The 19374-nt window shown below is 36.0% G+C and overlaps 5 protein-coding genes across 6 annotated transcripts in view; 3 read left to right on the top strand and 2 right to left on the bottom strand.

The window, feature by feature from the left end:
- Positions 1–8850, top strand: part of LOC109600503 (titin homolog) — a 28628-nt gene extending 19778 nt beyond the window's left edge. Inside the window, exons 6-8 of the mRNA XM_049968309.1 lie at positions 45–4718; positions 4779–8067; positions 8149–8850. Of these exons, the coding sequence (XP_049824266.1) occupies positions 45–4718; positions 4779–8067; positions 8149–8251 (8066 nt within the window). The 3' untranslated portion in view covers positions 8252–8850. The remainder of the gene's footprint in view (positions 1–44; positions 4719–4778; positions 8068–8148) is intronic.
- Positions 8851–10101: 1251 nt separating this feature from the next.
- LOC109606073 (endoplasmic reticulum resident protein 44) lies at positions 10102–14895 on the top strand. Its single transcript, XM_020022643.2, has 5 exons — positions 10102–10257; positions 10446–10521; positions 10576–10938; positions 12228–12617; positions 14172–14895. The coding sequence occupies exons 1-5, from the start codon at positions 10201–10203 to the stop codon at positions 14498–14500; spliced, it is 1215 nt and encodes a 404-aa protein (XP_019878202.1). The 5' UTR covers positions 10102–10200; the 3' UTR covers positions 14501–14895.
- A 46-nt stretch (positions 14896–14941) lies between these two features.
- LOC109606078 (uncharacterized) lies at positions 14942–16048 on the bottom strand. Its single transcript, XM_020022649.2, has 3 exons — positions 15755–16048; positions 15327–15446; positions 14942–15194 (listed from the first exon to the last, which is right to left on the bottom strand). The coding sequence occupies exons 1-3, from the start codon at positions 15822–15824 to the stop codon at positions 14962–14964; spliced, it is 423 nt and encodes a 140-aa protein (XP_019878208.1). The 5' UTR covers positions 15825–16048; the 3' UTR covers positions 14942–14961.
- Positions 16049–16519: 471 nt separating this feature from the next.
- On the bottom strand, positions 16520–17588 carry LOC109606075 (uncharacterized). The gene is made up of 3 exons (XM_020022645.2): positions 17401–17588; positions 17040–17338; positions 16520–16979 (listed from the first exon to the last, which is right to left on the bottom strand). Exons 1-3 carry the CDS (start codon positions 17456–17458, stop codon positions 16896–16898), a joined length of 441 nt encoding a protein of 146 aa, XP_019878204.1. The 5' UTR covers positions 17459–17588; the 3' UTR covers positions 16520–16895.
- Positions 17589–17737: 149 nt separating this feature from the next.
- Positions 17738–18965, top strand: LOC109606076 (pleckstrin homology domain-containing family A member 3). 2 transcript variants are annotated; one of them, XM_020022647.2, is made up of 6 exons: positions 17738–17897; positions 17960–18076; positions 18140–18289; positions 18390–18544; positions 18600–18761; positions 18821–18965. In XM_020022647.2, the coding sequence occupies exons 1-6, from the start codon at positions 17858–17860 to the stop codon at positions 18857–18859; spliced, it is 663 nt and encodes a 220-aa protein (XP_019878206.1). In that variant the 5' UTR covers positions 17738–17857; the 3' UTR covers positions 18860–18965. The 2 variants fall into 2 exon arrangements, with proteins under 2 accessions (XP_019878206.1, XP_019878205.1); XM_020022646.2 differs by having other exon boundaries at positions 18140–18310.
- The last annotated feature ends 409 nt before the right edge of the window (positions 18966–19374 follow it).

Here is a 19374-nt window from a genome sequence, read left to right as displayed (position 1 = left end):
CTTTTTATTTATTACAGAGTTTAAATTACCCTTTTATAAAATAGGTTCAGATTATGATGAACTGGAAGGTCCAACTACACCTTTGTTGATTACCACAACTACAACGACAACTACAACGCTTGCTCCAACAACTCTCGCTCCAGCAGACTGTGTCTACAACAATGAACTATACGCTGATGGTGCTCTAGTCAAAAAGGATATACCATGTGAGCAGTGCTATTGTATGAAAGGTGATATAGTTTGTGCGGTACAAGAGTGTGGCCCAACTCCCTTAGATAAAGTGAATTGCACCGCTTTACCACCCAAAGAAGGCCAGTGTTGTCCTAATGCATACGACTGCGAACACATTATCGATGAAGAACTCACCACATTATTCCCTGAAGGTCCGACAACTCCAATTGCAGCTATCGAGCAAGAAGTCACCACTTCAGAACCTGGAGTTACACTTGCGGAAAGAGACAATTTCCCAACTACAGAGCCAGTCAAATCAGACGAATCAGAGACAGAAAAACCAATTGAACCAGTTGTTGCTGAAGAAGAGCCAACCCAAACTGAAGAATCAAGTCGAACTGAAGAACCAAGCGAAGAAGATAAAAAGGAAACTGCTCCAGAACAAACAACAGAAGGTGGGGATTCTGATCAACCCAAAGAATCTGAACAACCTGTGCCAACTACTGAGCCAGCTGCTCCTGAACAACCGGCAACCGAACAGCCAACTGTTTCTGAAACGGAAAAAGCACCTACGGAAGAAACTAATGTGCCTCAGGAGCCAGTCGAAAAAGAAACTGAAACACCAATTTATTCTGATGCAGAAACACCCAGTGTATCCGAAACTGAACCACCTATGGTACATGCAACGGAATCTCCTGTTGAAAGTGAGCCAGAAAAAACAGAAGAAACACCTGCAGGAGAACCAGTTAACAAAGAAACAGAGGCGCCAACGGAGGTTGAAAAAGAAACTCAAGTTCCTACTGAAGTTGAAAAGGAAACCGAATCACCTGCACAAGATAACGAAGAACAACCAGTTGTGTCAGACACAGAGCCATCTCTATTGGAGGGAACTGAAGCACCAATTACTACTGAATCAGAAAAGCCCGAGTCTGAAAATGAAATTCCCAAAGAGGATACCACGGAACCAGCTGGCACAGAGCAACCTGAAATACATGAAGCTAGCACCGCCGCTGAAGAATCTCCGGAATCTGAAACTGCGCCAACGGAGAAACCAATTCAATCAGAATCCGTTCCTTCTGAAACTGAACAACCCGTTACAACTGAAGTTCCTTCGGAAACAGAGAAAGCAACAGAACAACCAACTAAAGAAACAGAAGAACCAACTGGAGAAATCACCGAAAGCTCCTTACCCTCTGAACCCCAAACTCAACAACCTATCGAGAAAGAACCCGAAGAAGGCAGTTCTCCAGTTACTGAAGAATCTCAAAAACCAGAAGAACCAACGGAAGAAATCACAGAAGCCTCCTTACCTACTGAACCCCAAACTGAACAACCTACTGACAAACAACCAGAAGAAAGTGGTGCACCAGTTACTGAAGAATCTCAGAAAACAGAAGAACCTTCTGCTACAGAACTCCCAGAATTCCCAACTCATGCTGATGGAGGTTTGTCTGAAGATGAAGTTACAGAACCAACCACTCCAGAAAAACTACCTGAATCACCAGAACCACAACCAGCCACTGAACAACAACCCGACCAACCTACTACTGAAGCAGCAGTGGCTGATGAGAAGGAAACAGCAGCTACACCCACCGAACATATCCCAGAGGAAGAAACTACTGAACAACCTTCCGAACCTGCTCTTCCAGACGAAGGAACATCTTCAACTGAAGAGGATCGACCTGAAACCTCGACTAGGAAATTGGCACCAATTGAAGGGGAATCAACTGAGCTACCACCTACTGAACACACTACTGGCGCTGTTGATGATTTATCTAGCCAACCACAAATTACTACTGAAGCACCAGAACCTCATGTAATGGTAACTGAAACTAAAGAAAGACCGACAATGGTACCTGAATCATCTGTAACTGAAGAAAGGGCGCCAGAAAGTACCGAAGCTCCAGAAAAACCAGCTGAAGAATCAAGTGAATCTGATGTTACTGTCACAGAAGGACCTAAAGAAACTGAAGCACCGGCAGCACCTGTTGAACCTGTTACTGCAGAAGAAGAACCTACTACTGTACCTCCAACAAAAGAACCCTCCGAAGCAGTATCGACACCAGAATGTAACACACCTGAATGTACACAATTACCAGGCGAACAAGTTCCTGTAGAAGAAGAAGCAATTACAGAACAGGCCATTAAAACAGAATGCACTTCATCGGAATGTCAGTTAACACCAGAAACTACTGAAACATCTAAAGATAGCAGTGTCCTTGCAGAAGAACAACCAACTCAAGAACCTGGTTCAGAACAACCTGTAACTCAGCAAACCGAAGAACAAACTTCACCTGTATCCGAAGAACAACCTGTTACTCAACCAGAAAATGAAGGCCCAACAGTAACGGAAGAAACTCCAGAAAAATGTACTTCACCAGAATGTGAACAATTACCAGGACAAGATCAATCAGAAAATGTACCTTCTGCAACTGAGAGTGATATTAAACATGAATGCTCCTCACCAGAATGTACTGAACAAGAACAACCTGTAACTGAACCGGAAGTTCCAGCTTCTGACAAGGTAGAAGAAGAAAAACCAGAAGAAACAACTGAGAGTGACATTAAACAAGAATGCTCAACACCAGAATGTGTAGGACAAGAACATTCTGTAACTGAACCGGAAGTCCCAGCTTCTGACAAGGAACAAGAAGGAAAACCAGAAGAAGTCACTACTGTTACTGAAAGTTCTTCTCCAGAACAACCCGTAACCACGCCAGAAAGTGAGCAGCAACCTACAGTAGACCATTCCGCCACCTCACCTACAAGTCAACAAACTGATGAACAACCTGTGACACCTGGAGAAGAGGCAGTTACTGAAGAGGCAGCTAAACAACCAGCTGAGCCTACAGAATCTACGGTAGAATCTGAGACTGAAACACCAGCTGTATCAGAAGACGAACCTAAAGAGCAAGTCACTGAACAAGCTGAAAGTGAAAGTGCAGTTCCTACAACAGAAAGCGCAGTTAAAGAAGGATGTGCTACACCAGAATGTTCCCAATCTCCTGAAATACAACCTGCAGAATGTGAGGAAGGAGGTGAGTGCCAACCAATTACTCCCGCAGTACCCGAATCTCCTGAAACTGAGAAACCGCAACAACCCAAGAAAGAAGAAAGTCCCGAAATTTTACCTACACAGCACCCTGCTGAGAAAGAATCTGAAACACCAGAAATTACTACAGAAGCAGAAAAAGAATCCGAAGTAACAAAGGAACCAGAACTAGAAGTAGTTACTGAAGGTGTCAAAGAAACTATTAAACCAGAATCACAAGATCATGTTCTAGAGACAGGTGCTCCTACTGAATTGGAAAAAACAACCCACTCCCAAGAACCAGAATTGCCAATCACTGAACCAACAGTACAAGTAACTAATGCACCTGAAACCTTAACAACATTACCATCAGAAAGTACTGAAGGCTCTGGCGAAATACAACATGAACCAAGTGAATTGGAACATGAAGGATCAGGTGAAGAAAAACCAGAAGAAGAAATTTCAACACAAAAATCGGCTGAAGAATTAGAAGGTTCCGGAGAAGATGAGCCTGAACCCACTAAAGAAAGCGAAATTTCATCCGAAAAACCATCTGAAGAAACTTCGCCTGTAACTCAAGGTCCATTGTTAACAGAAGAAACACCACAAACTGAGCAATCTACCGAAGGACAAGTTATTGAGGAAACGGAGAAACCAACACAACCAGAAGAAACAACGGGTTCTGAAATTGAAGAATGTAGCACACCAGAATGTAAACAACCTAGTCAAGGTCCAGTTTCAGAGTTACCAGAACCAAGTCCAACTGAAGGATCAACTGAAGCCCAAGTTCCGGAAACGGCAGAATGTGCTACTCCGGAATGTCAACAAGTTAATCAGCCTGCCGAAGCTGAACATCCTGAAGGATCAACCGAAGCTCAAGTTCCAGAAACGGCAGAATGCGCTACACCAGAATGTCAGCAAGTTCCCGAAGATGAAAAACCAACAGAAGGACCAGTTACTGACATTCAACAAGTAACCGACGCACCGAGTACCGCTGAAAACGCACCGGTAACTGATGTAACAAGTGACACTGAAAAGGAAGGACCATCAGTCAGTCAAGAAACGCCATCTGAAGAAGATAAGGCCTCATCTGTTACAACGGAAACAACCGAAATAGTCACTCCTGGTTCACAAGAACCAGTTGAAGCTGAAACTAGCAAACCTGAAGTACATGAAATGCCTGAATCTCAAACTGAAGGTTCTAAAACAGATGAATCTCTACCAGTTACCACAGAAAGTATCAAATCGGAAATTACCGAAAGTCCCGAACAAGGAATCACAGAGACTTCTGAGCCAGAACATGGTATTCCCGGCGAAGGCAATTGTTTGGTTGATGGTCAAACATACAGAAATAATAGTAGTGTACCCCCAATCAATGTTTGTCAAACTTCATGTAAATGTATTAGCTCCATCTTGCAATGTGACCATGTCGCTTGTCCACCACCTCCCGCCAACTTACAAAACTGTATGCCGCTTTATGCCAGTGCTGACGCTTGTTGTCCTGAATATAGTTGCAGTAAGTCTATTTTTCTTATGTTTTTTTATTACATACTTAATTATTAACTTTGATTTTAAGGTCCTCCAAGTGTTACTACTATGGAACCAGGCAATCAAAATGTGGACATCACAACAACACCCGAATCAGAGTCAGCTAGTACTGAAAAATCTGTCGAACCAAGCACTGAGGCGGTTACCGATCAACCTACATCAGAACCAAGCAGTCAAGCACCAATCTCTGAAACGACAAAGAAATCAGAGGACGAACAAACTAAACCTATCGACTCCGAAAACGAAATCGAATCTGGAGAACAAACCACTGAATTTGTACCTGTCAAAGCCGAAGAGCCAATTACGAGTCAACCAGAAGAACCTGCACTCGAAATATCTACAATCGACTCGAGATTCCAGGATATCGGTTCTCAGACTGAAATTCCAACAGCAGTTACTGAAGAATCTGAAGAAGACAAACTTAAGGATGTTACTAAACCAGTTGAGTCAACCGAATCTGATTCTGTTACTAGCGCTCCTACTGAACATGAAAGCACTTCCGCTGAAACAGTTACTGAAACTAAGCCAGTAGAATCAGAAATAACTACAGAAAAGAAACCTGAGACACCTGAACTATTTGAGGCTGAAATTCCAACAATCACCGAAAGCAAACCGCAAGTCGAAGAAACTACCAAACTACCTGAAACAACTGAAGGAATTACTGAAACACCAAAAGAAAAACAAACCGAAAAACCAGAAATAACGAACGAAATTCCAATTTCATCAGATGAAACAACTTCAGAGGAACCTTCGGTTACTGATAGAGTAGAAATTGCACAAACCACTGAAGCCTCCAAAGAAGAAACACCAGAAATAATTACAGAAGTACCACAGGTTACATCGAAACCAATTGAATCTGCCGATCACATTGCGGAAACTGAGAAACCAGAGGATGTAGAAAAAGAACAAGGTCCAGTAACAGAACCACATCCAAGTGACAATGAAATTTCATCTGAATCTGAAACAACCGGACCCGAAGTAACTGCAACTGAAGAACCAATTGTAACTGAATCTAAACCAGAAGAACATAAGGAAGAGGAACCAACGGTAACAGAAGCTTCGCCAGAAGAACCGGAAGCTCAAACGGAAAAGGTTATTCCGGAAGAAGCTAAGCCAGTTGAGGAACCAACTAAACCTTTCGAAGAAGAAACAACAACTACGCCTGTAAAAGAAAGTTCAACAGAATCTTCAGTCGAATTGAAACCTGAAGAAGAAATCAAAAAACCGGAAGAAGTAGCAACAACTCATTTACCAGAAGCTGCATCCAGGCCAGAACAATCAGTAACAGAACAAGAGATCAGTCAACCAGTTGATGTCACTACACCTGTTCCTGAATCTGATAAACCTGAAGTTACCGAGGGAATGCCTGAAGAACCTGAAAAAGAATCGGAAACTGTAAATACTGTTGCACCTGGAGAAAAATCCGAAACAGAAGTTACAACTGGTAAACCTGTAGAAGGAGAGCAAACAACTGTTCAACCAGAAGAAGCCAGTCCAACTGTTGGAGCAGCGGAACCAGTTGAAGCTGAGACAGAGAGTACTAAGGTGGAAGATGGTACACCTGCACCGTCATCAACAGAGACAACTAAAGAAGAAGAACCTATTGACCAGACAGAAAAGCCCGAAGTATTGGAAACAGAAAAACCAACTGGTCAGCCAGAGGCAGAATCACAGACAGAAACAAGCGTTACGGCCGAAGAGCCCAAAGAACCAGTTAGCGAAACTGAAAAACCAACTGCTGAAACCGAAAGTCCCGTTGAGTCTGAAAAACCGACCCAGGAAACTGAGACTCCTGTTACTGAAACGGAAAAACCAATAAGTCAACCAGAAGAATCTGAAACCACAGAAATACCGGTTAGCGAAACTGAAAAACCAATACCAGAAGTCACGCAACCAGAAGTTATTGAAACTGAAAAAACAACAGAAGCACCTTCAACTGAAGCTCCAGTCAGCGAAACAGACAAACCAGTTGAATCCGAAACGCCGGAACAAGTAACTGAAGCATCTGTCACTGAAACAGATAAAACAAGTCAACCAGAAGCAGGATCAGAAGCATCAACTAGTCCGGTGACTGAGAAGTCCGAAGGTCCAGTTAGCGAAACCGAAACACCAATTAGTGAAACAGAAAAACCAGTAGACGAATTGGAAAAGACGACTGAAAAACTTGCTGAGGAATCTGAGAAATCAACTGAGAAACCTACAGAAGAGTCTGAGAAGCCAACTGAAAATCCTGTAGAGGAATCAGAGAAACCAACTGCCACTGAAAGTTCTAGTGAGCCACAGGAACCAACTGTCACTGAGATTTCTGAAACTGAAACTGAGAAACCAATTGCTACTGAAGTTCCATCAAGTGAATCGGAGCAACCAATAGCTACTGAAAGTTCAATTAGTGAATCTGAGAAACCTTCTGCTACAGAGGAGGCTCCTGTGAGTGAAACCGAAAAACCAGAGGTTGAATCGGAAAAACCAACCAGCGAAGCAGAAAAGCCAACTGTAGAAACAGAAGCTCCTATTACTGAACCAGAACACCCGATTAGTCAAACTGAAAAAACAATAAGCGATACTGAAATTCCTGCTGGAGAAGCTGAAAAATCGACTGAGAGACCAGAAGTTGAACCAGAAATTTCTACTGAATCCAAAGTAACTCTACCAACGTTAGGTGAGGAAGAAGATATAATAACTTCGCAACTGACAACTGTGATGCCTGGAGAGAAATACAATGCCACCAGGCCAGATAAGGACGAAGGCGTCTTTACATCAGGACCAGAAATTGAGACGTCTACAACAAGACACGTGCCTGGAGATTTATCTACTTCAGCTACCAGCGCTGAACCTTTCATGCCTACCACAATGGCCACCGAAACACCATTACCAGAGAAACAACCTGAACTGCCAGACTACCACAACCCAGACTACGACGAAGAAGAACAAGAATCTTTCGGACCTGGCACTTGCAGATACGGCGGCAAAGTTTATGTTTCAGCCCAACAAATTCCAAGGGAAGACCCATGCGACTTCTGCTTCTGCTTCCGCAGCGACATCATATGCTTGCAACAAAGCTGTCCGCCACCAATTCCAAAATGTCACGAGGAACCTATCAGAGGGTTCTGCTGCCCGAGGTACGAATGTCGTGTGGCCAGGTCGACGTTCGTCAATGTGACGACGTCAACCACTACGACAACCACAACCTTACCGCCGCATTTCTTGTCACACGCTTACGCTGGCAAAGCCACCAAGACTGGTTGTCAAGTCAACGGCAGATCTTACGCCGTAGGTGAGACGATAAGGCAGTCGTCGGGACCATGTCTACACTGCACGTAAGTATTATTTATTTTTGAATCATTACGATAGATAATTTTTGTGCTAGACGTAAAAATAATGTGGACATTTTTTTACAGATGTGGTGGAGATGGTCAAATGAAATGCGATCCAAAAGCCTGTAGTCCAGAACCGATGCTTAGACAGATGATGGCGGTGGCAGCTTCACGAAGACGGAGATGAACGTTCTAAGTGAAAAAAATGTGTGTGCGCACAAGTCAGGCATTGAGTGCATAGTGATAAAGACAATTATATTATAATTGAAAAAAATAGTCTCGAACTTTTTAAATGCGTTCTCGGGTGCCAAAATATGAACATTAACAGGTATTGTGCCTTTTTGAATGGAGGGGACATGCCGCCCCCGGGGATCACGCCGATCCCAAAACAGTTGAAGCACGCGTATATTTAACTAGATAGAACTTTATATTGAACATGACTGAATTGAAATTTTTACACTTTTGTAATTTACAAGAACGAATATTTAAAGTCTCAATTTTTTCGATAAGCCATTAACTGTATTCGCGGGCTCTTTCTTAGTGTTATTGTGTTGTGTATCCCGATTCAAGTCTGAGTTGTTTGACTGACAGAAATCGATTTTAGTATTTTATATAGCTTCAGTGTTCCGAATTCTATTTTTTTTTATTTTGTAAATTTGATATTTCTGCTACTTGAACGCTTAGACTTACCTCTTGTATATTAAAGGATGCTCAATATTATATAATTAAGTAGATTATGTAGTATTTATCAATAAATATAATAAATAAATTATGTAAATGATATTACCAAGTTTGTATTATTTTACTCAAACACATTACTCCTTTCCTAATTTTCCCTAACAGTATAAGGCAAGTAAGTATAATTTAACTTATTAATATATAATTATTAATATAACTCTATATTAGTTCAAAGCTAATTAATTAATTAAGAAAATCATCGAATAATTATATAAAAATTTAATTAGATTTTAAAGCAAATTATAATCAATTTCCCTAATTGTTTTACTTTTTAAAATGCTAAACATTATGTTCTTACTTACATTTTATCTTCTATTAAAAATAAATTTTACAATGATTGCAGAAATTGAAATAAGGCGTAGTGGGTGTAATAAAATTTTTATGTTGATTTATTAAACAATACACCTAACTTATTTATATTATTTGATAATAAAATTTAGCGTAGGTATATGAATATTAACAAAATGTCGAAGTGTGCTGTTACTTTTTTATATTAATAGAAACTTTTTGATAAATAAGTATATATAATAATTACAAATTAGTAAGTAATATTGATATTATAGTAATTTAACAATCAATTATGTTGATTATATAGAAAGTAGAAATTATTTTAAAATTGTTATTAAGATTAAAAATATATTTATAAATTATATTACGGAAAAAAAGTTATACAAAAAAATATTTAAATTATATATTTATATTATTAGTTATTTTAATTATGATAGTACAGAAAAATAATTAATAAAATACAGTGCAATCCATTTGAAAGCGAGATTTCCTCATAAAAGTTGTCCGATTTTGAAAAATTTACTTTTTAATTGTAAAGAATGAAAATATATATTAAAACAGGGACCTTTTTGACCCAAAATCAAAACCTGTAGGTAACTTATAACCATAAAAATTGAAGAAATCAAACAAGAACATTTTATATAGAAAATTTAACTACCACCCCTGAAATGGGTATATACCAAATTTCTTTAAAAATATATGTAAATTCATAATTATGAGGAAAAATTAAAAATTATATATTTTTAATCATTTAGTTTATGGTGTAAACTCTGAAAAATAACTAAAATTACCTAATTTCTCAAGAATATTGGACTATTATACTAATAAATCACAAAATAAAAATGTTGCGAGGGTGTCTCGCTTTTAAATGCGTCACACTGTATTTATATTTAAAATTTCAGTCCCTACTACTATGCAACGCGTATTACGCCAGCAAGGAATCTACACAAACCTTATACCTGTGATATTTACTAGGTGGAGTTACTTCTGACAATCCAATATTTGTCAAGAATTCATTGGATGACAACTCGGCTAAAATTAATGTCGGTGTCGTGTTTAATGTGAGCCAGTGTTATTAATTTTAAGGAAAATTAGTTTTTAGAAACAACCATGGATAGGTTAATTAATCTCACCAACATTAGGTCTAGTTTTTTCACAGTTTTAATGGTAAGTTTATAAAGTATCAGTGAAATCTCAATAAATGCCACGATTTCAAATGTACGGTGTTTTTACTGGTGATTCCGGGTTCTAACAGGAAGTTCGTTTGTTACACTGTGATTATTATGGCAGCTGGTGGAAAATGCTTTCAAAACCAATTCTTGACATAACCTAATCCACACAATTTATTATTGCAGGTTGTTTATATGTTTTATAATCCAACAGACAGTGGTGCAGTTACTTTAACGCAACAAAATGTTGATATGACATTAGGTAAACAACCACTAAATTCAAACATAGCAACCAATTAACTCAATTATATTTCAGCCTCCAATGAATTAGTGTTCATAAACTTTTACGCTGACTGGTGTAGGTTTAGTAACTTATTAATGCCCATATTTGATGAAGCAGCTGATGCTGTAGCCAAAGAATTCCCTGAACAGGGTAAAGTTGTAATGGGCAAAGTGGACTGTGATAAAGAGACTTCAATAGCCACTCGATTTCATATTACCAAATACCCCACACTGAAAGTCATTAGAAATGGGCAACCTGCCAAAAGGGAATACAGAGGTCAGAGATCAGTTGAAGCCTTCACTAGTTTTATTAAGAAACAACTTGAGGATCCAATCAAGGAGTTCCACAACTTAAATGAACTCCTGAATTTAGAGTCAAATAAAAGGATTATTATTGGTGAGTAAACTGTTTTAAGCATCAAAGAAAACAGAAAAATGATTTGAATTACAAATTAAAAGACTATATTATTACCTAATTAATATTGATGGCCATTATGATATTCAATAATTGATTTTCTCAACAATTTAGGTCATGCTGTGCAGAATACATTTCATAAAAATTCTATATATCCTTATCCTACAATAACCATAAAAAAATCATTATCTACTCTGGTAAATTATTTATTTGCATTAATAAAATTTCCAGTGATAACTGTTATGCATGGGTTTTCCAACACTGTTTAAACTTTTTTAACATTTGTTAAAGGCTTGTGTATTTATCATAGGTCAGTGAAATACTTATTTTACCATATCTCCTGAAAGAATTTAAACATTGATAAGAAATTCAAATTTTGCATGAGTATGTATTTATGCACTGAATACACAAACAATATTTTATATACAATATAATAAAACTTAATTTCTTTTAAGGTGCTGATAAAATCACTTTTGGAAATTTCATACCTTTAAGAGTGAAAGTAGAAATTTGCAACCTAAATTTCAAATCACACGTTAATTGCATTGATATTTATGATATTCCTTTCACTTTATTGCTAATATGATGTTTTTGTGGAGAACCTATTGAGTTTTATACACTATTTAAATTACGTCGTTCAATTTGAGCATTATTTACTTTGTAAAATATAAATAACACAGTTGCTATCTAGATAATTATAACTGATTTTATATCTGTTTTAATCTGTTTTCCCACATAACAATTAACATTGAATTTATTTTTTGAGTGTTTTCATTGAAAACTTTTAGTAAAGTTATAAATAAAAAATAAATATTTGATTTATAGTATCGTAATATCTCAAATTAATCTTAATTTAGATTATAATCTAATGTACTTTTGTTTATTAAGAGGAACGCAGTATGATGACCTAAAAAAAGATGATTTTTGGGATTTTTTTAACGAAAACTACTGCGTCAATAATAATAATAATAAATAATTTTTAGCGACTTATTTGCTATCTTCTAAAGCAATAAATAAAAAAGGTCATTACAGTCCAACAATAACACGGAAAAGCCCCATAGTAAACTCTAATTATTAAGTGACTACTCTTTAGAAGGTTGTAACTCAAAAAATATTTGAAATTTATTTGAAATTTGTTATGTTGTTTTCGAAGGTATAGACTATCGAAATATATTTCTTAATTTCACATTAGGTGTGCCCCTTGATTATCGCAATTCTCAAATTTTAAAATATACATTTTTTTTCATGGAAGTACTTTTATATTATTTTAGGTTATTTCGACCGCCGTGACCAGCCCGAATACAACATCTTCAGAAGGGTAGCCACCAATCTGAAAGACGACTGCCAATTTCACGTCGGCTTCGAGGATGCGTCACGACAAATGCATCCGCCCGGTCAGCCTGTCGTGGTCTTCCGACCGGACAAGGACCGTTCCAACGACCTGGACGAAACGTACAACGGCAGCCTGAGCAATTTCGATGAGCTGCACATCTGGATCGCGGAGAAATGCGTGCCCCTAGTGCGGGAGATCACGTTCGAGAACGCTGAAGAACTGACGGAAGAAGGACTGCCCTTCCTCATCCTGTTCCACTCGCCCGACGACAAGGAGAGCATCAAGAGGTACAACGAAATCGTGCAGACCGATCTTCTGTCCGAAAAACGTGAGTATCCAATCGACGAATTGGTTGAGGATGATTTTGACGTACAGGTTATGTCTAAACGGATTACTTATTATAGTTGAACATAACCTGCACCTCATAATTAATAATAATGTACAATAATTGCAATGTTTTAGTAATTAATCATTCTACTTAATTTCGAGTTGTACTCCTATTGTTAATACAGGTTAATTAGTAGTGGTTGCAAAGCGTTAATCAATCCCATGCACGGATCATTTAAATTTATTACCTTAAGTGTTGTGAACAATTTGGAATTATGTTTGTACAAAAACACACATATAACACGTATTGTTGTTATTTCACAACAATATTTAATCAACTCAACAGGTTGTCAGTACGCGAAAAACCGAAACCGCCATTTCTAATTTTCAAATGTCAAATAAGAAGGCGGGTTTTGAAAGCCATAGCACACTTGGATTGTGAGACATATTTTAAGAATTCCGGAAATGTTCCTGTAAATTCCTTTGAGAAAGAAAACAAACTAAAATCATATTCCACTAAATCAGACTGTTTTATATTTATTTCACATATTCAAAAAAACCGAAGCAGCCATTAAATTCACGTCCAAATGTCTAATAAGAAAGAAGGTCGTGAATTCCATAGCACACTTTGATTGTGAGACATAATCGTAAATAAGTCAATTTAATACAAAAAATAAATTTGTGTGTTCACCGACGAAGTAACCAGAAATGTTGTAAATTCCTGCCGGAAAATAACAACTTGAAATAACATGTTACACATTATAAGAAATATTACAAATATTTTGTATATTTAACGACAGTTATTTTTTTATCAGTGCGAAAGGGTGATAGTCAAAGAGCCGAAGCCGCCATTAACATAATATCTAAAGTCAAATAAGGGGGGGGGGTCATAAAATATAATTTTAGAATTTGGTATTAAACTAATATCCAAATGTCTAATTAGAAGGAAGCCGTGAAATCCATAGCACACTTTGATTGTAAGACATAATCGTAATGATTTCAAATTAATACAAAAAATAAATTTGTGTGTTTACTGGCAAACTTACCAGAAATGTTGTAAATTCTTTCGAGGAAAAAGAACAACTTGAAATCACGTATTATACATTATCAGACATATTGCAAGTATTCTATATATTTAACGACAGTTAGTTTCTTCGTCAGTTCAGAAGCCGAAGACGCCATTAAACTAATATCTAAATGTCGAATAAGAAGGGGGGTCGTGAAATCCATAGCACACTTTGATTCTGAGACATAATATTAAAAATTGGTATATTTATTTAAAAAAAATGTCTAAACCTTGTGTCAATCAATTTTGGTAAGGACAATATTCGATAAACATATTTATAATTGAAATTTTTACTTTAGTCCTTTGTTTAATCACTTGAACAGGAAACCACCATTAAAGTAATATTTAAATGTCAAATTAGAGGGCAGGTTGTAAAATCCATAGCACACTTTGATTGTAAGGCATACGAACGTGATAATATTATTTGAAAAAGTACGAATAAAATCTAAAAACTCCAAAAGTCTAAACAATATTAAAATTTTATTACAGAGTCCATAAACTTCTTAACGGCAGACGGCAACAAATTCGCGCATCCTTTACATCACCTGGGCAAAAGTGAAAAAGACCTGCCGTTGATAGCAATAGACAGCTTCAGGCACATGTACCTGTTCCCCAACTACAAGGACATCGAAAAACCCGGCAAACTGAAACAGTTCATTCAGGATTTGTATTCCGGCAAGTTACACAGAGAATTCCATTACGGTCCCGATCCGGATCAAGAAGAGAACAGTGTTCTCCCGACCACACCACCGGAAAGTACTTTCAAGAAACTGGCGCCCTCGAAGAACAGGTACACTCTTTTGAGGGATGAGCTGTAGATTGGGGCAGTGATTAGTTTAATGATTTTAATTCGAGCTAGTGCAAATCTAAATATTTATAAATATTTATGTGAAAGTGAACGATTCGATTATGGTGGTTTCATCATAAAAATATTGCAAAAAAATATAGGGATTTTAATCAATTTAAATATAAGGAACACGGAAACGTCCCAATTTTTTGTAACGTCTATTAAACTACAATTGTTGCCGTGTTTTTCTCAAAACTGTTAACCTCCTAGTGTAGTGGATCTTTTTAAAAATATTAGGCTTCCTTTATAAATCACTTTTTTGAGTTGTAAATATTATTTTTGAATTGTATTATAACATGGAATTATTGATTTGTACATAAATTTGTCATAGTATTATTTTTTGCAATAAAAACTAATTTTTACTGACTACTTGATTTCATTCCAAAAGCGGGTAAGATGGTAAGTATAAGAATTATTACACAACTTCTTTATTCATATAAATATAGTACTAAAAACTGTTATGGATACAAGAATAAACGAGGAAAATCTTACTTTCCCTGCTACGTTTTTGTTACAACCATCGTGACTACAACAATAAAAACAAAAATATTCATCTTTGCTTCGATCGCATGTACCGCCCATTCCCAATCCTTTAGCGACCATTTCGTCGTCGAAACCGCAAGGAGCTAGTCCGCATTCTCTTTTCACTACAATTCCTTTCTGGGCTGCAAATAAAAGGAAATCTAAATAGGACGTCAATAATGGAATACTTCCTTTATTTACTCGAAAGGAAATTACGTCAAGCAATTTAAAAGGAGTACTTTTAATGTGGATTCTGCTGAATGCGATTGTATTACCTGATTTAGATGTATGAAACACGCATCTGTCGTGTTTCGAACCGCATTGTTTCAAATCTTGAGGAAGACATTCCTCTTCCGAATGTCTGATGCATTGATAACAACTCAGGTTTTTTGCTTCTGTAACATTTAATATAAATTATTTTAATGCTGTTGAAAATGTTTTAATAAAATACGTGTGTATTTTAAAGTGGTTTATTGTTAAAAACTGTTGATTCACATGTAAGGTTTATCCAAAAATAGCTCTAATCAATAGTCCATGCAATAATTGTTTAATTTAATGAAATAACAACTCAACTGTTACATTTAACTCGAATTATCCTCGTAAATAAGTATGCCCACTCTACAATACAATTCCCAACTTAATAAAAACCTTCGGAAGGAAATGAAAGCAAAACTAAAAAATAAAACAAACGTGCACAACTCACGAGAAAATCCGGTCGATAAGGCGACCGACAGGAGTAGCAGCACGTGGAGCCAATATCTCGGCGGGATCATCGCACCTACATCCCACCAACGTCGGAACTGACATACGGACGTAGGGGACGGCGGACCGGCAGCCGCCGCGGCAATGTGCAGCTGATAAAGCGCGTTGCCTCGGGCGATCAGGCCGGCGCATTTACCGACCGCGGAAGCTACGAAGATGCGACCGACGAGGGAGCGACCCAGATTGTCGTTGGGGTGTTAATGCATGATTAAGTGGGTTGCTTAGCGTGAATGTTATACATTATGGTATACTGTATTTCAGCCGTTGTTTTTCAACTTGCAAATTTATATTTTAAATACTAATATTTTCATATTATACATTACAGTATACATTAAATGTATTCTGTAAACATGTACAACGAGGTAATTTTTTATACATGAGAATTTAATATTTTACAATAGAAAAAAAAGTTTATAAAAATAGCTTTCAAATGGGCTACCCTATATATGAAAAACATTAATAAGTACAGTTGGTTGCTTTTATGCAGATATTTTATCAATTTTAATAAATATTTCATTATTTAATATTATGAAATAATATGCGAAATGTGGCCAAGAAACATTTTCATATACATATATTTAATTTTAAATATTACCAACAATTTATTATTTTATCACCTCTTTTTACTTACCCAAGAAGTTTTGTGATAAATATTAGGAAATAATAAAAGATAAATAATCAAAAGGTATATAAAATATTTATTATTTGTATTAAAAACCATTTAAAAAATGTGTATATGAGATTTTATAAATAGTATATTACAAAATTACAATAACAGACACATATGCAAGTAAACAGGCACAATATATTAATTAAACAATTATAAAAAAGAATGTTATGCAATACTTTTTGTAACTTATACAAAATACATAACTATAATCTTGGACGGATTCAATTACAGTTTAAAGACACAATACTTAAATACCCTTTTTCTAAATTGTTCAAGGTGGAATGTGAACACAGTACTAAAAAAATATATATATAAAATTACATATTTTTGTCATGGGAATGATCCATTTCTATAATTAGTCTCTTTAAAGATGGTCATTGAGTTAATCAATGACTCATTAACTGTTACTTAGTCATAAGTAAAGGTAAGATATTAGGACAGCTATACTTGTAGCAAACACCATGGAAGTTGCTATTTTCCTATCTGAAGCCCCAGACTAAAACAAAGTATTTAATTATTAATAATAAAATTACAACATAAACTTAAATAAACTTACAAAAATGTAATAATTGCATCTATCCCCTCTGCAACATTCGGAACATTTCCAATCCTGATACCAAATATGTGTACAGGTGTCCATAAGACTTCTTCTGTGTTTCTGGCATTTTTCTTTGGTTGCACATTTTTTCGAAATGTAAAACTGTTTCAGGGCTCCTTGTTGCCAGTATGGAGTGCTACCCCAACTAATCTCAGTTTGGCACGTGTCTTCACCGTACTGGCATGTTTGTATGGTTGAGGTGCATTTACCCTCGTTAACTTCTTGGTTGTCACACACATAACATTCTAAGGCTTGGCCTAAAATTTTAGGTTAAAAAAAAATAAATAAATCAATATTCATTTGTTTATCGCAAACTTACTGATTTGAATTGTTACAGCAATCAAAACAACAGTTGATAATAAACAATAGTCACGCATTTTTAAGTTTTTTTGAGGATAAAAATTATTTCACCACACCCACAGTTTGTCAACAAACATTGGTGTTTAAAGCTACGTGTACGTTAATGGAGAAAGTTCAATTGTTAGAGATTTGTGTATATAACCGAATAACTTCAAAGTAACAAAAACTTGTTTTGTTTGTATATATTATTCCTTAAATCGATTAAATACCAAAAAGTTCTGTAGTTAAACAATTTAAAATATCAAAATAAATTCAAATAAGCAGTTATCGTGTCCCTTCGCTAGATGGCGTGGTCCATATTTTGTGTGTGTGTCGAACCTCTCCATACGAACAGCTGTCAGCGGTGTAAATAAAATATTTTCGAGCCAAAATCAAACATCGTAAAATCACTCCAACCAGATAATTATGTTGAAATAATGGAGGGAATATTATGGAAATGGACGAACTACTGGAACGGTAAGCAAACAGTCAAAAAACGAGTGAAAGTTAAACATATTGGATAAATATATTTTTTTAAGGCTGGCAAACTCGTTGGTTCGTGTTGGAAAACGGCAATCTAACATATTATAAGTCTCAAGAAGAAGTCGCTCAGGGCTGCAAAGGTTCTCTCAAAGTACAGGCCTGTGAGATCAATGGTAATTATTTAAATTCCACATTTGATTGTCGGTTAATCAATACTAATTGAACATTAATTCCAGTTCACTCAATTGATACCACACGTCTCGATCTCGTGATCCCGGGAGAGCAACACATTTATCTCAAAGCTGCCACTTCACAAGAGAGACAACAATGGCTCGTTGCACTAGGAAGTGCTAAGGCTTGTGTCCATGGACACAGAAAGGATGCCAGTGAGTCTAAAGTTAATAGTTGTATGTTTTACTTACTTTTTTTTGGTTTATAGTCTTGCTCTTTATAAATTGATGTCACATAAATTTGTTGCTTTTTCAGATGATGGAAATCCAGATGAACTTAGGACAAAAAAATCTGAACTCCGAGTATACTGTGACCTACTGATGCAGCAAGTACATGTATTAAAAACATTTTCTCAAAATTCTGAACAGTTTGATGATGGTAATAATGATCAAGTCAAGCCTGATGCAGAAGTAATTTATTTGTAAATTATTAAAATATCTTATTTATTAAAATTTTAATTTCCAGAAACTGGATGATGCCACAAGATTATTAGGAGCCACTTGTGATACTTTTATTAAGACTTTAGAAGAATGCATGCAATTGGCAAATGCTAATGTAGTTTATGACTTAACACATAAAAATGATGGAATTCTCTTACCCAATGCAACAAATCCAGCCACAAAGAAGGTATAAAAATAATTGCGTTATTTGAAAATCATTTAACTAATTGCATATTTTTGTTACAGAAAACTATGAACAGAACAAATTCAACAGACTCGAACTAAAAATATGTCTTTCTACTTAATGTTAGTAATACAAAATTGAATCCTATAGTTTTGTTATTTTTCTTTGTTAAAGATCTCTATTGTAAAATATTGTTTTATAATTTTATTTCTATTGTTTTTTTTTATTTTTATATTGATTTTGTTTATTAGAATTAAGGACACATATAGCCAAAGTATTTATCTACTTTTCCAATGAATGAATAAATATATGTGATATTTTATAAGTGGTTTCATTCCCCTTATTTAACTTTAATATGTTTTATTGATAATTTTGAAAAAATTAACCCAAATAACCCAAATAGAACGTTGATCAATTATAAACTATATTCTCAATTATATTTTATAAAAAGTAAAAACACTTTGTTCGCTATGTAATAGCGTAATAGTAATGTTTTAAGAAGGAAAAATTTAAATATAGTTAAGTCAATTTGACTACAAATAACAGACACTATGTATTAGATGACTAGCGTAAAATGAATTATTACACATTTAAATTATGTTTGTAGTTTTCTTAA

The sequence above is a fragment of the Aethina tumida genome, chromosome 5 (genome assembly GCF_024364675.1).
Source record: "Aethina tumida isolate Nest 87 chromosome 5, icAetTumi1.1, whole genome shotgun sequence".
Lineage (NCBI taxonomy): Eukaryota > Metazoa > Arthropoda > Insecta > Coleoptera > Nitidulidae > Aethina > Aethina tumida.
The sequence above is the reverse complement of the archived record's forward strand: the minus strand, read 5'-3'. Positions and strand labels throughout refer to the sequence as shown.